General features: G+C 35.7%; 1 protein-coding gene across 1 annotated transcript in view; it reads right to left on the reverse strand.

Moving 5' to 3' along the window:
• ZMYM2 (zinc finger MYM-type containing 2) overlaps positions 1 to 16,097 on the reverse strand; it is a 160,923-nt gene that overhangs the window by 90,800 nt on the left and 54,026 nt on the right. The window contains 5 exon segments of the mRNA XM_006146715.3: positions 9,792 to 10,004; positions 11,483 to 11,577; positions 11,580 to 11,620; positions 11,622 to 11,648; positions 13,185 to 13,470. Of these exon segments, the coding sequence (XP_006146777.2) occupies positions 9,792 to 10,004; positions 11,483 to 11,577; positions 11,580 to 11,620; positions 11,622 to 11,648; positions 13,185 to 13,470 (662 nt within the window).

Genomic DNA, 16,097 nt, shown 5'->3' on the forward strand with positions numbered 1-16,097 from the left:
ATATACTGAATGTCTGTATTCTATGGCAGAAATCGAAAGAACAGAAGGCATATAAAGCGTGGATAGCAACTGTGGATACTAGAGACCATTTGGGAGGAGGGTGGGGAAAGGGTGGGGGGACAAAAGAGAGAAACATTCAATGGACAAAAAAATGAAAAATTATCTATTGATGACAATGTATCTGATAATTTCTTAGACTGGACTAAAAGATATTCATGCTGGAAAAGTCAATTAAATGTTGTAAAGATATACAGTCATTTAATGTAAAAAAAAAATAAAACAAAAAATAATATAGTGATTCCTCAGATAAAAATTATCATACCAATAAAATAAAAATGTATTATATTACACATATCAAAAAAAGTGTATATTTATGTATATATCAATTAAAATCTTCTCAACACCCAGAACACTGGGATATAGGTGATGTCCTCACAGGGTGGAAATATCCTTTCTTAAGGTCCAGAAGGATCAAGGGGCCAATGTAGTAGAACATTTTTGCATAAGGCTGTACAAATTAATCTCTATCATTGATTTTTGTAAATTTCATCTATTTTGATGCTTACCTTGTCATTTCTTATTTTATGTATGTGCATTATATACACACACACACATATATATATATACACACACACTTTTAAACCTCTTTCTAAAATCTGACTGGATTAACACTTTTTTTTTCTAGTTTTTCAAAAATCATTTTATAGGGGCAGCATTTGAAATTATTTCAGTATTGGTTTTATTTCTGAATTAATTTCAACTTTTAGCTTTATTTACTTTTTCTCTTTTGTTTTATTTATAGCTTATTTTTCTATTCCATCTTCTTTAACTAAATATTAATTTATCTATTTTCTGTTTCAAGTACACAAAAATATGATTATACTCTGAACATAATAATAAAGCAAATAGGATACTGTTTATTTTTCTCCATGAATCAAATTTTCCCACAAGGGGAATTCTATTGATTATTTTCTCATAAAATGACCAACTATATTCAAATAAGTTGAACATTCACCTCAACATTCTACTGTCTTCTTAGAACTAGATCATCCATCCCTTTGTCTTCTCTCTTCCCAGTTCCAAATGCTTACATCTCTTAATAGCCAGTATTCTCTTAGATCTGCAGTGGAACTCAACACATTCAAGCCTGAGCACAATTTTCTTTGTAGTTCTAGCCTTTTTCCGAAAAAGGCTGGTTCAATGGATTAAGAAATTCATTAATAAATTCACACTTGTGGCCAGCAGGTGGTGTTGTGGTTAGGGTGCTGGACTCCCACATGGCTGACCACGATTTGAGTCCCTGACCTGGCAGCTTGCTTTCTCACATTCCCTTTCTTTATTTTTCACTATCTCTGTCTGGACAAATTAAATAACAACAAATGGAATTAGATAAATAAAATAATTCTTTAAAAAAAAAATCAATAGGGACCAGTAGTTAGCATAATGGCTATGTTGCTGGACTCCCATGTAGTCAACCGCAGTTTGAGTCGCTGGTCCGGTGGCTTATCCTGTCCACCACAGTCATTCTGCTTCCTGTCATAATGCCACTTTCCCTGAACATACAGAGAATCAGTGCCCTTCATATACTGTGTAGCTTTGTGAAGCTGGTACTTGCCAACCTTCTTACAAAAACTCCAGAAGGTTTTAGAGATGTTTACCACATTAGCAGACACATTATCTGTACAGAGAGAGCTAATTCTAATATCGTAAAGGTTACACCAAAAATAAAAGAAAGTTACAGACAAATCTCATCTATAAACATCAAAGAAAAAGGTATTAAATATTAGCAATCAAGACCAGCCATAGTGGTACAACGGCATGCTGCTTTACAATGTTGGATCCATAAGATCAGGGGTTCTGTTTCCAGGCTGACTATACACCTCAGGTTCTACACATGCCTGTGATCCTGGAAGGTGAGGATCATGATGTGAGGCCCTGTTGAGTGTGATTGTCTTTTGTGTACATACTCTCTCTATCTCACTCTCATGGAATAAATTAGTAAATTTATAAAAGGGATGGTATTCCCACATGGCTGACCACAGATCGAGTCCTGAACTTGGTAGCTTGCGAGTCCTTGACCTGGTGGCTTGCTTTCTGACTTTCCCTTTCTCTCTCTCTCTCTGGTCAAATTAAAAAATAATAATGATAACAAACGGAATTAAATAAATAAATATTTTTTAAAGATCAGCAATCAGAAAGCAAACATCTGAAAAACAAATAATATGGAATAATCTATTACAGGAAAAAACAGTCTGGTTCAATAGATTAAGAAATTCATTAATAAAATTCATACTTGAGGCCAGCAGGTGGTGGTGGTGTGGTTAGGGTGCTGGACTCCCACGTGGCTGACCATGATTTGGGTCCCCGACCTAGCAGCTTGCTTTCTCACATTCCCTTTCTTTATTTTTCACTGTCTCTGTCTGGACAAATTAAAGAAATAATAACAAATAGAATTAAATAAATAAAATAATTCTTTAAAAATAACCAAAGGACCAGCAGTTAGTGTAATGGCTATGTCACTGGACTCCCATGTAGCCAACTGCAGTTCGAGTCCCAGACCCAGTGGCTTAAATTCATGCCGGGCGCGTGTGTGTGCATGCCAAAGATCCCAGGAGGAGAATGGAGGAGAAAGGATTGCGGCGTGGCCATCTACCCTGGGGGTGATTTCTCGCTTTCTGTCTCTATGTCTGTGTCTTTCTGGCGAGTGCACACGCTCTATAGCAAAAAACCTCTCCAAAAGAATAAATAAAATAAATCAAGATATACATGTATACATGCACATGTACGTATACTCACAAAATAGTCAAAGAACTACTCACAAAATAGTCAAAGAACATTAAAATAGCACAAAAAGGATTAAATATTTATGAATAAACAAGAACATTCTCTTTTTTTTAGGAGAGGTTTCTGCTATAGTGTGTGTACACTCGCCAGAGAAACACAGATACAGAAAGCAAGAAAACACCCTTCAGTGGGGATGGCCATGCCATAATCCTTTCTCCCTCACTCCCCTCTCTGGATTTTGGGCACACACACACATGCACCCAGTGTGAGTTATAAGCCGTCAGGTCCAGAACTTAAACCCCAGTCAACTACATGGGAGTCCAGTAACATAACCATTAAGTCATCTGCTGGTCCTGAGAATATTCGTTTAACGAATGGAATGAAATATTTTGTTATTTGACAGAACAGTTTGCTATAAAGATTTGGTAATTCTACTAAAGTTCATATATATATTTAAACTTAATGGAATTTCAGTAACAATACAAATGTGTATGTGACACAGAGTACTTCATTTTAAAGGTCATGTGGAAAATAAAAACAATAGCTAGTAAAACTCAGAAATATAAATGTAATAAAAACAGTCATGCTCTATAAGTATGGAAGGAGCATATAAATATAAGGGGAAAACAAAGGAAAAGACTAAAAAGCCCAAAAAGAGATACACAGAAATTTTATATGATTTAATATATTGGGCTGTGGAAAAATCATGACATATCTTTTCTTTTTTCCAAAGGTCATTTATTTATACAAAGAACAAAGATCAATCAATGACATATAGTCTGTTATGTTCAATAATCTTTTGCAGTATTTCAATGAACTTCCTAATTCCTCATTCACAGAAGGACCTGTCTTTATCGGTGAAAAACTGATTTATAGCTTCATCTGAATTGAATGCTATACCACACAAGGAGTTTTGAAGGCAGTGAAACAAGTGGAAGTCTGACAGCACAAGGTCAAGTGAGTATGGTAGATATGGCAACACATCCCAGCCAAGCTCCAATAATTTTTGACGAGTGATCAAACTTGTGTGTGGTCTCGTGTGGTTGTGATCGAATGCAACTCCTTTACAATTAACGAGCTCTGGACATTTCTGAATGATGGATTCATTGAAACTGTCCAACTGCCGACAGTACACATTCAAATTGATTGATTGGTTCCTTGGTAGGAGCCTGAAAAACACAACTTTAAAAGCCCACCACACTAAGAGTATATAACCTTCCTCTGATGAATGAATGCTTTCGATGTCTTTTGAGGCCATTCATTACATTGGGACCAAGACCATTTGTAAACAATCCACTTTTCATCACCAGTTATTAGTCACTTCGAAAAAGGATCATTTTCCTTAAGTTTAATGAGTGTATCAGATGTTTATATGTGCCATAAATGAACTTGAGTTCATGGCGAAACCAAATATCAAGTTTTCCTGGGTATCCCAGCTTCTTCGGGTAGTTGTGAATGCTTGAATGATGGATGTTCAATGTTAACGCAACCTCTCATGTCCTGTAATGTGGGTTTGACTCAATCAATGTTTTTATCTTGTCATAATCAACCTTGGTGGGCCTTCCTGACTGAGAGGCGTCATTGAGATCAAAATCAACAGCCTGGAATTCCATAAACCATCAGTGGCACTGACGGTCTTGCAGAGAATTGGCACTGTAATCTTTACACAACTTTTCAGAAGCTTGACATATATTCTTCCTTTATGGAAGTAAAACAATAAAACATGGCGAAATGCACACTTTGGTCTTCCATCTTCAACTTGTTGTGAAATCTCCAAAACTCAACTAAATAGTTTCTTTTTTATTTTTAAGAGGGAAGCTAGAGCTGTCAGCTGTCAAATAACATACCAATAACATACATGCGAATGACCCTAGTACTTCCAAAAATGAACTAGCATCATCTGTTGCAAAATTGCACTTAGGACTTTTCTGACTACCTAATATCATCAAAATGGAATCTCAAATCCCTGAGCAAAAGAATTAAGTAATTTATAATTAATAATTTTCAAATAAGGACAGTCATTTGAAAGCAGGTAAAATTTGACCCATAACTCTTAATTATATATCTGAATAAACTGCAAATAGACTAGATTAAGTATTAAAATAAAGACAAATATGAGAAGGAAATATGAAAGGTATTCCTTTACAACCTAGAAAAGGGGAACACATATGAAGCCAAACCCATTAGTAATAAAAATATCAAATTTAACAATATTAAAATTTAAAACATAACATGACCAAAATAAACACCATAAGCCAATCACCATTATGAACAAGGATGAATCTAATCATTAATGCCTTTTATATTAAGTTTATGAGTAAAGCAAACTAGTGCCAGGCCCCAGTAGCTTGAAAAACACTCTAGGCACGTGAAAAATATTGGATATTTTCTGTGCAAAAATACCTCATGATTTTCCTGACAACCTAATAGAGAAGGGATTGTATCAAATCCCATTGTAGGGAGAGTAGGGGGGAACTTAATCCTTCTCTTTCTCACTCTTCCCCCCCCCTCCAGAAAACACACTCAGTCAGACAATTAAAAGAAAATAGAAATTAGATCTTCACAACATTTTGAGATAAGGATTAATATTTTTCTCAACTTTATAAATGTTGAAAAATGGCAAGACAGGAAGTTTAAGTAACGTACCCAGAGCATAGAGTTAAAAACTGGTGGGGTCATGATCTTAACTCAAGCTAAATAACTCTAAAGTCTACACTCTTAGCAAACCTTCTAGATGTAAGAAGACAACAAATACAATACCATCAGCAATAATGAACTTCTGGTAAGTCTCGGGGACTATTAACAGTTGGATCTTTTCTACCACCATATAACTTCCTTATCTATAAAATTTAAAGTATGGTGATTGGTACCAGCAGACGGCATAATGGTCATGTTGATGGACTCCTATGTAGTCGACCACAGTTCAAGTACCAGACCCAGCAGCTTAAAACTCATGCTGGGCACATGTGCGCGCAAGTCCATCCCTCCTGGGGGGTGATTTCTTATTTCCTGACACTGTCCCTTTGGCGAGTGCATGTGCCCAATAGCAAAAGTCTCTCTTAAAAAATAGTATGGTAACGAATGAAAACCGTATAAAGGTAGAGAACTGTATCTGCTTTATAACGCACTATATTATTCCCAAGAACTAGCACAGGGGCCAAAAACAAAGTAGTTAATGAATAAATAATAATTTAATGAATATATTATAAACTAATATTGCATATTACATAAATGTACAATTTAATAGGAAATACACTGAAGTTAAAGCCCAAACAGAAAAGTGAGTGGAAGATATAAACAAACAGTACACAGAAAAGGAAAAACAGCTTTGAAACATGAAAAACTGCTCACCATCATTTCTAATAAACAGAAAACAAATTAAAATGACAGATTTGATTTTCAACAACTGGAACAATTATTTCTGTTCATTAGGATAAGTAAAAACATTTATTGATAATTATTTTTGAGAGGTTTTTGCTATATGGCATGTGCACTCTCCAGAAAGACAGAGACAGATAGAAAGCGAGAAATCACCCCCCAGGGGGGATGGCCACGGTGCAATCCCTTCTCCTGCATTCTCCTCTCAGGATCTTGGGCACCCACACACATGCGCCTGGCATGAGTTTAAGCCATCGGGTCCAGGACTTGAACTGTGGTCGGCTACATGGGAGTCCCGTGACCTAGCCATTACAGTAACTGCTGGTTCTGCTTCCATATATTATTGAAAGAAAGGCAGACCAGTATAATTCCAACAGAGGGACACACAATAAGATCTTAGAAACCAAAACATATTTGTCCCCTTTTTTGGAGAGGTTTTTTGCTATAGGGTGTGTACGCCTGTCAGAAAGACAGAGAGAAAGTGAGAAATCACCCCCCCAGTGGGGATGGCCACGCTGCAATCCCTTCTCCATTCTCCTCTCGGGACCTTGGACACACACACGCGCGCCCATCTTGAGTTTAAGCCACGGGGTCCGGGACTCAAACTGCGGTTGACTACATGGGAGTCCAGTGACGTAGCCATTACAACCATCTGCTGGTCCCAATATGTTTGTCTTTATTCAAGCAATCTTCCAAGAATCTACCCTAAAACCACAGCTCCACAAATAAAAAGTAAAGCAGACACCAAGTCATTAATTGCCCATTATCTGTCAGCAAAACACTAGAAAATAACCCAAATATCATCCACAAAAAAATGACCAAATCTCATATATGAAACCACTCGCTCTCAAGGGATAGGGAAGAGAGCCTAGATTTGTAGTCTTTGCTGTGAAAATATTCCCAGTACTGCTAATTTCAGGCTACCAACACAGATTGGAAAGAGAAACACAGAACCATACCACTATACATAGTATTTCCACCATACAAATATAAAGAATTTACATAACCATAAGATCACAGATAATATTAAAAGACAGTAAAATAATTAGAAAGTAATTAATTTATATATTCATTATCTTTGCTTCTAATATTGTTATGGACTGAATTATCTCCCTCCCGTCCATCGAAATTCTTATCTTAAAACCCTAACCTCCAGGGGAACCAGCAGTTAGCGTAATGGTTATGTCGCTGGACTCCCACGTAGTCGACCGCGGTTCGCGTCCCGGACCCGGTGGCTTAAAACTAACGCCGAGCGTGTGTGCGTGCATGCCCAAGATCCCAAAAGGAGAATGGAGGAGAAGGGACTGTGGCGTGACCATCCCCCCTGGGGGGTGATTTCTCACTTTTTGTCTCTATGTCTCTCTCTGTCTATCTGGTGAGCGCACATGCCCTATAGTGAAAATCTCTCTCAAAAAAAAAAAAAAAAAAAACCTAACCTCCAATATTAACTGTAATATTGGATAATGAGGGTCAAATAAGGTCATATGGGTGAAGATCTGATTAGGACTAGTATCCTTATAAGAAGAAAGATAATTAAGGTTAAATGAAGTTAAGGATGAGTCTCTAACCTAGTAAGACTAATACCTTTATAAGAAGAGAAAAATGGAAACCTCTCTTTCACAACCCATGCATGAAGAAAGGCAACAGTGAGTAAATAAGGAAGATGGAGGTCTCACCAAAAACTAATCCTGATGGCACTTTGATCTGCAACTTCTAGCCTCTGAAACTGTGAGAATATAATGCCTATTATTTAAACCAGGGACCCTCAACCCATGCAACATGGACCACCACCAGTCTGTAAGGAACCATGTCACACAGAAGAGAGGAGCAGCATGCAAGCAAGCAAAGCTTCATCTGTATTTACAGCTGCTCCCCATCACTGGCATTACTGCCTGAGCTCCACCTCCTGTCAAGATCAGTGGTGGCATTAGACTGCCATAGGAGTACAAAGCTTATGGTGAACTATGTATGCAGTGGATCTAGGTTATGCAATCTTTATGAGAATCTAATGTCTGATGATCTGAAATAGAGCTAAGGATAGAGCTAGGGAGTAGCTTCAAACATTGCATTATGGAGACCTATATGATTATTTCATTATATATTACCATGTAACAATATAAAGTGTACAATAAATGTAATACATTTGAATCATCCAAAAACTATCCCCACCACCAACACTGTTCACAAAACTGTCCCTGGTGCCAAAATGGCTGAGGGCTGAAGGTTTAAGCCAACCTTACATTTGTCACAGTAATCTTAGCAGACTGAAATAAATACAAGAGTTTAGATTTAATTTTTAATAATGGGCATTTTTTTTAGAGATTTTTTGCTATAAGGCACAAGCACACACCAGAGAGACAGAGAGACAGAAAGCAAGATATCAACCCACACACCAGAGAGACAGAGAGACAGAAAGCAAGACATCCACCCCCCCCCCCAGGGGGGATGGCCACACCTCTATCCTTTCTCCATCCTCCTCTTGGGATTTTTGGGCACACACACACAAGCACACCCGGCTTGGGTTTTTAATAGGTTGGGACTCGAACAGCAGTGAGCTATGTGGGATTCCAGCGACATAACCCTTATGCCATCTGCTAGTCCCAATAATGGGTATGTTTAACAATGGATATTTTTAAATTCCTAAAAATCTAACTATGTAGCCATGATATAAGAATGAGGAAGGCCTATGTATAGTCTGATAAATAATTTCTAGGATACCCTGTGAAGTTAAAAAATGGAAAAGGCAAAATAATACAAACAGCATGCTTCCTTTTATATATGAAAAAACAGGAATCTAACAACAAATTATATATTTCCTATTTTCTTCAAAAACAGGAAACATTAAACATTGGGTTGTCAGAAAAGTCATGTCATATTTTTGCACTGAAAAACTACATCATGACTTTTCTGACAACCCAATCATAAGAACAAAAAAGTAATACCTATAAGCGATGCATAGGAATCAAGAGGAGAAAGTTAAAATGGGAGTTTAATTTCTCCAAGTACTATCTTTTCACATACCTTTTACTTTTGAGCTACATGAATGAATTCAAAAGCAGCTTTATACTGAAATTGATCTTAACTTTTAAATGTAAACAAGATATTCATTCCCATGCTATGCTTTTTCTAAAAAAATTATCTATTTATTTATCTAATTCCACTTGTTATTAGTATTTTTTAATTTGACCAGAGAGAAAGAGAAAGGGAAAGCAAGCAAGAAAGCAAGCCACCAAGTCCAGAAGTAGAACCATGGTCAGCCATGTGGGAATTCAGCACCTTTAGCCACCACACCACCTGCTGCCTCCCCCCCACCAAGCTATCCTTTTTAACAGTTTGAAAAATAATATTTTCAATTCCTCTCCCAACTCATAAAAATAGAAAAAAAAATTTTTTTAAATATCATTCTGATAGCATCTGCCATTATATGTAAAATCATATATTTATTTACAATAATCTACATATATTTCTCAATTAATTTGAGGTAGGTCATATATCCATAACATAAAGACAATAATAAACTTAAATGATATTTCAAGATAAATCTGGTTAACAAATGTTAAGAGTCAAACTATCATAGCATTTCAAATACATTCAAAAGAGCACCCAATTTAGATCAGAATATGAATTACCTGTTTATATTCACTGACACAACTTTGACAACAAAATCTCTTCTGCTGACCATCAACCACCAGAACATTATTTCCAGCACCTTTACTGGGCAAGTACTCTCCACACTGTTCACAGCAATTCATTATTAGACCATTGGCCATTCTGTATCTATTAAAGCAGTGGTCACTGCACAGCTTATGCGTCATATTTTTAAAGCTAACTTCATGGCGGATCTAAAAGAAAACAAAAATTTTTTTAAAGATGATTAGTCTTACAGTGCTAAATAACAATATATTCCAACATATACAAAGATGTTCCATATGGTTTGTTTGAGGAAAAGAAAAAACAAAGTATATTTTATAATTCTTTGAACTGCTATTACATACACAGGAATACTTATATCACACTGAAAAAAAAAATACAAGTGACATCATTACAAACTTCTCTAGAGATATGTAAAAAATGATATGAAACAGCCAAGTTTAGATAATGCTTATATTAACCTCCATAAAAACACATAATAGATATCTTTAGACAAATCCTAGAGGACCTAAAAATGTAAAAGTAAATTACTGGAACCAGCAGTTGGCATAATGGCTATGTCGCTGGACTCCCATGTAGTCGACCATGGTTCGAGTCCCAGACCTGGTGACTTAAACTCACACTGAGCGCATGTGCGGCACTGCCCAAGATCCCGAGAGGAAAATAGAGAAGGGATTGAATGGCCATCCCCCCGGAAGTGATTTCTCACTTTCTATCTCTCTGTCTCTGTCTTTCTGGTGAGCGCACATGCCCTATACCAAAAACCTCTCCAAAAAAAAAAAGTAAATTAAAAAAATGGCAAGGAGAATCAGCATTACAAATAATTTAAATGAGCTTTGTATATACCGCTTTATTTTTCTTTATACCAGATTAACAATATTAAATTACAAAACATAATCTCACCAAGATATGTTGTCTTATATAGGTAACGAACCTATTTTTTTTTTTCTCTCAAGTTTTCCAGAGGGTTGCATGCACTGGTCAGAGTGTGTGTGAAAAGAAGGAGAAAGCATCCCCAGTTGGGGAGTGGTCATACCACAATCCCTCCATTTTTCCATCCTGGCAGGATTTAGAGCACACACACAGACATGCCCAGTGTGTTTTCCAATCTGCGAGGGCAGGATTCAAGTCACATAGTCAGTCACAATGTGGGATCTAGCATCCCTTAATCACCAGGCCATGGAGGTGGCCCTTAAGCCTATTTGTTTAATAAAATAAATATATTACAAGACAAAAATCAACCACAATTCTATGGTGGTGTCTGTGAAAATGCTCAACCTCAAGAAAAAAGAGAAAACAATTAACATTACGATTTTTCCTAAAGCTTTCTCCCTGTGAGAGAACAGAATTATATAATTAGATATTTATAAGTTATTTTCTTATATTTTCACTTTAAAGGTAAAAGACAAAAATCAACCATAATTCTACGGTTTTGTCTATGAGTACGCTCAACTTCAAGGAAAAGAGAAGGCAATTAATATTATAATTTTTCCTAAAGTTTTCTCTCTATGAGAATGGGATTACACAATTAGATATCTATAAAACAGTTTTTTTCTTATATCTTCACTTTAAAGGGAATATACACTTATAAAAGAGTATATAACAGCTATTGAGGTTTAAAATATTTTTACTAGTTAGAACTAAGTGATAAAAGTACAAAAATACAAACCTCTGTTAATTTACCACAGATTGTACATCTTGATTTATTTAGAGCTCCTTTAGTGGGATTTTGTTTGTCTTCATAGAGAGACAAACAAGATGTACTACAGAATTCCTGGAAGGACTCACTTGAATCTACTTGAGCAACAATGGTTCCTTTCATTGTAGTTATATCTCTGAAAAATAAGGAGGTACAATTACACTAAATATAACAGTGATAACACACTTTTCAATTCCACAGATTGAATGCTGGAAATCAAATGCCATTTCTAGATCTATTAAATCACTATCAATACTCAGAAATTTGGCAGAAAAATATAAACTCTGGCAACAAAGACTGAGAAGCAAATATATTTTATACTATTAAATAGTTGCCATGGAGCCAGCAGGTGGCATAGCGGTTAGGGTGCTAGACTCCCACATGGTCAACCGTGATTCAAGGCACAGATACGGTGGCTTGAAACTCACAATGCACGTATGTGCGTACGTGCCCAAAATCCAGGCAGCATGGCCAATCCCCCTAGGGGGGTAAATTCCCACTTTCCCTCTCACTGTCTCTCTTTATCTCTCCAGCAAGCACATGCACCCTCTGGCAAAAACTTTAAAAAAAATCAATCAATAAATCATGTTGCTACTCAATTTATCTTCAAATTTAGTAGCACAGCTTTTAGATATTGAACACTAAGAAAAGAAAAGCTGTTATTAATTATATGGAGTTTAATGTCAAAAACTATTTATAGAGGTATAAACGTGTAACTCTTATAACTCCTCTCCCCTGAGTAAGTAAAAAGCATGAGATAGCTAAGTCACAGGAATATGACATACATTCAAAGGGATAACTGAACTTAAATACACCTCCCACCCACCTCAGCCCCATATAACCTCACCCACCATTCTACACAGATTTCCTATTGTAATCAGCAATGCAAGGAAACAACATTACAGATTTACAAATTATCTTTGAAGTTTTCCTATTTAATTCTGAATTTCAAGATTCTAAGTCTACTACTATAAAGCAATCTAATAAATGCCACAGGTATTTCAATATTTAGATTTATTAAACATGTACAGAATACTAAGCCCTTTCCAGAGTTTCACACTCTAAATATAGCTTCACAGATGTGGACAACTCTACAGATGGTACAGAAAGTCCACCTGGTTTGACCTTGCATATAATATACCAAATTCCAGCTATTTTTAACTAGTAAAGCAAAACCTTAAAAAAAAAAAATGACAAAGATCTTATCTTTCCAAGGATGGCAAAAATTTGGTACCTTGAGTATTTCTAATGACTGAATGTTTAAAAGAAAGATGAACACAATATAAAACCTTAAGACTTGTCAATTTTAAATAATCTTGATCTGAATATAGTGTACAATTTGACATATTTTAGTACAGAATTAGCCATATATAAACTGCTAAACATTTTAGCTATTTAGAGGAGCTAAACTCTTATAATTAATAATGTAAATTAACACATATTTTACAAATTCAAGGAGTCTAATGAATATTACAGACAAAATTAATTAATTATGGACTACATAAATTAATCCCAAAGCCTACTCAAAGAAGAAGCCTTTTATCCATAAGCCATCTGGACTGGAGAGAGAAACTTCCAATTCCAACGTTATTATTCAACTATTAACAATTTTCTTAAAATTATATAGCACTAAACTTCAACTACATGAATTCTTTTTAAAGGTAAACCTTACTTTTTACACATAACACAGAGTTTCTTTGGAGCAGGCTTGTGAGAGAAGGAAGAAAGGCAAGTGGTAGAACAAAAGAGGTGAGCTGATCCTTTTCGTTGATAAGCTGTCTGTCCCTTCTGTAATGGTTTTTTGCAGTTTGCACACGTGACTTTAACTGGTTTAGTGGGTTGCTGTTGGGCAGAAGGCTGAAAAATCTGTTTAGGAAGTGAGGCCACTGGTGATAAAGAATCCACTCCTGGTTGTTTCTGATTACGGGGAAATGAAGCTGATTGGGAAATCCAAGAATCTTAAAAACAAAATGCAAAAGAAAACAGTAATGAAATAGGGGTTTATACACATTTAAATTTTACCACAAAAATAGTTTTCACTTTCAATTTGTACAAGTTTAAGATGTTTCTAGTGAAGCTGCAATGTAACAGAGAAGTTTGTAGAAATATACAGGGGCAGGGGAGGGGTCACAGAAAGGTCACAGAATATGCATAATATCAAAAAACTAGGGACCAGCAAACAAGCAATGGTTACATTGCTGGACTCCCATGTGGATGACTACAGTTTGAGTCCCACACCCAGCAGCTTAAAACTCATGCCAGGCATATGTTCATACACACCCAAGATCCCATGAAGAGACTGGAGGAGAAGGGATTGCAGTGTGGCCATTTCCCCTGGAGGGTGACTTCTCATTTTCTGGGTCTCTATCTCTCCAGTAAGTACATGCATCCTATAGCAAAAATCTCTCTCTTAAAAAAAAAAAAAAAAAAAAAAACCAAGCTATGCCTATGATTTCAATTTTTTTGCACTAACAAACATGCATACTTCAGTTTCATTTTTCAGTGAACTTTCTGGAGCTTCCTCCTATAGCATAAGTTTTGGAGTAAAAATGTCTACTTCATAATAACAATGTATTACATTGTCAAAAATTAATGAAAGAGTAGATTCTAAGTATTTTCAACACCAAAATAATGCTTAGTATATGAGGTTATGCATATGTTAATTAGCTTGACTTAGCCATTCCACAATGTATACCTGTCTAGAAACAACATGTTATAAACAATAAGTCATTTGCCAATTAAAAATAATTTTTTAAAAAGTTACAGCTCCATTACTTAGAAAACTCAGAAGCTACTTAAACTCTCTGCCTCACTCTTCTCTACACTAGTACCAACTTCATATAAATAGTAAATACTAGATTGGTGCAAAAGCAATTACAGTTTTGGGCCATGAGTTTTAAATCATTATAACCAGGTTCACACAAATCTTTATTTATAAAGTAAAATCCATTACAATCAACATATTTTTGCCAATAAAGAATAAGTTTGTTTATTCCTATGAGTAAAAATTCATGCTTCGGGATTCAACAAACTCTTGAGAAGCATCCTGCACATCCGGCTGGTTGTGGAAGTGTTTTATTGTAGAGATGCTTGAAAAAGTGGTAGTCAGCTGAGTGGTAGTCAGTTGGCTATGAACTGGCAGTTGAATATGGCAGATGAGACAAAATGTTGTAGCCTAATTCATTCAACTTGTATTGGTCATGCAACTTGTGGTCGGACGCTGTCATGGAGAAGAATGTGGCCCTTTCTATTAACCAGTGTCACTGCAGGCTTTGCAGTTTTCAGTGCATCTCACTGATTTGCTGAGTATACCACTCAGATTTTGCAGGGATTCAGAAAGCTGTATGTAGTAGATCAGACTCCACCAAACAGTGACCATGACCTTTTTTTGGTCCAAGTTTGGCTTTGGGAAGTGGGGTTGAGCTTCTTCTGGTCCAACCACTGAGCTGGTCATCATTGGTTGCCACACAAAATTCATTTTTTGTCGCATGTCATAATCCTATTAAAAAAAGGTTGGTTCATTGTTGCACAGAATAAAATAAGATGAAACTTCAAAACAGCGATTTTTTCCATTTTTGGTCAGCTCATGATCCACTTATTTTTCAAGCTTTTTTACCTTTCCAACTTGCCTCAAATGCTGAACATCTGTGGAAGGGTCAGTTTTGAGTTCTTTGGCAACTTATGTCCTTTTAAGAAAATCGGCTTCAATGACTGCACTTAACTGGTTTTTGTAAATTTCTGATGGCCAGCCACTATTGCTCATCTTCAAGGCTCTTTGCTCCTTTGCAAAACTTCTTGAACCACCATTGCACTGGTTAGCAATTCCTAAGCCATACCTGCAGTGGGTTGTCTCAGCTGCTTTACAACACATTTTGAACTCATATAAAAAAACCGCTCAAATTTGCTTTTTGCCTAACATAATTTTCATAGTCTAAAAATACATATAAAATAAGAAGCAAATAGGTCTTAGCAAAAAAAAAAAATGCACATTCAAATGATGCTTAACATTTAATATTTCTAGTATCAAATGACAAATTTCAACAATGCAAAAGCACAAATACTCTTGCACCAACCTAAAATTTAATAATATTAATACGTGTAAAAAATACAGCAATTACTAGATAAGTAACCATGTATATGTATTCACAGAATATTATTATAAAACAAGGAATATAGACACCAAGGAATATAACATTAATAATATTATAAAACAAGGAATATAGACACCAAGGAATATAACATTAACAATATTATAAAACAAGGAACATAACACTGAAGTTATCATGAAATCCTGACTGCCTAGAACCTTTTGACAAATGCAACACAGGTTTTATAATGTTCATATATAATTATTTCCAATATCTTTTTAAGAATAGCTTTTCCATACATATTTTAGTTTTGTGGATACATAAATATAACATATAATCACACAGAAGTTAAAGCTGAGTGCTACAAAAAAATGATGGAGTTAAGTAAATACACACTGACTAATCCATCATTAAATTACCCCTGCACACAGTTCTAGCACAGCACAGCAGTGAGCTATGTGTAACAGGTATATTTCACCTTTACTCTTTCATGCTGT

Source organism: Tupaia chinensis, unplaced genomic scaffold (assembly GCF_000334495.1).
Source record: "Tupaia chinensis unplaced genomic scaffold, TupChi_1.0 Scaffold000186_1, whole genome shotgun sequence".
Classification (NCBI taxonomy): Eukaryota; Metazoa; Chordata; class Mammalia; order Scandentia; family Tupaiidae; genus Tupaia; species Tupaia belangeri.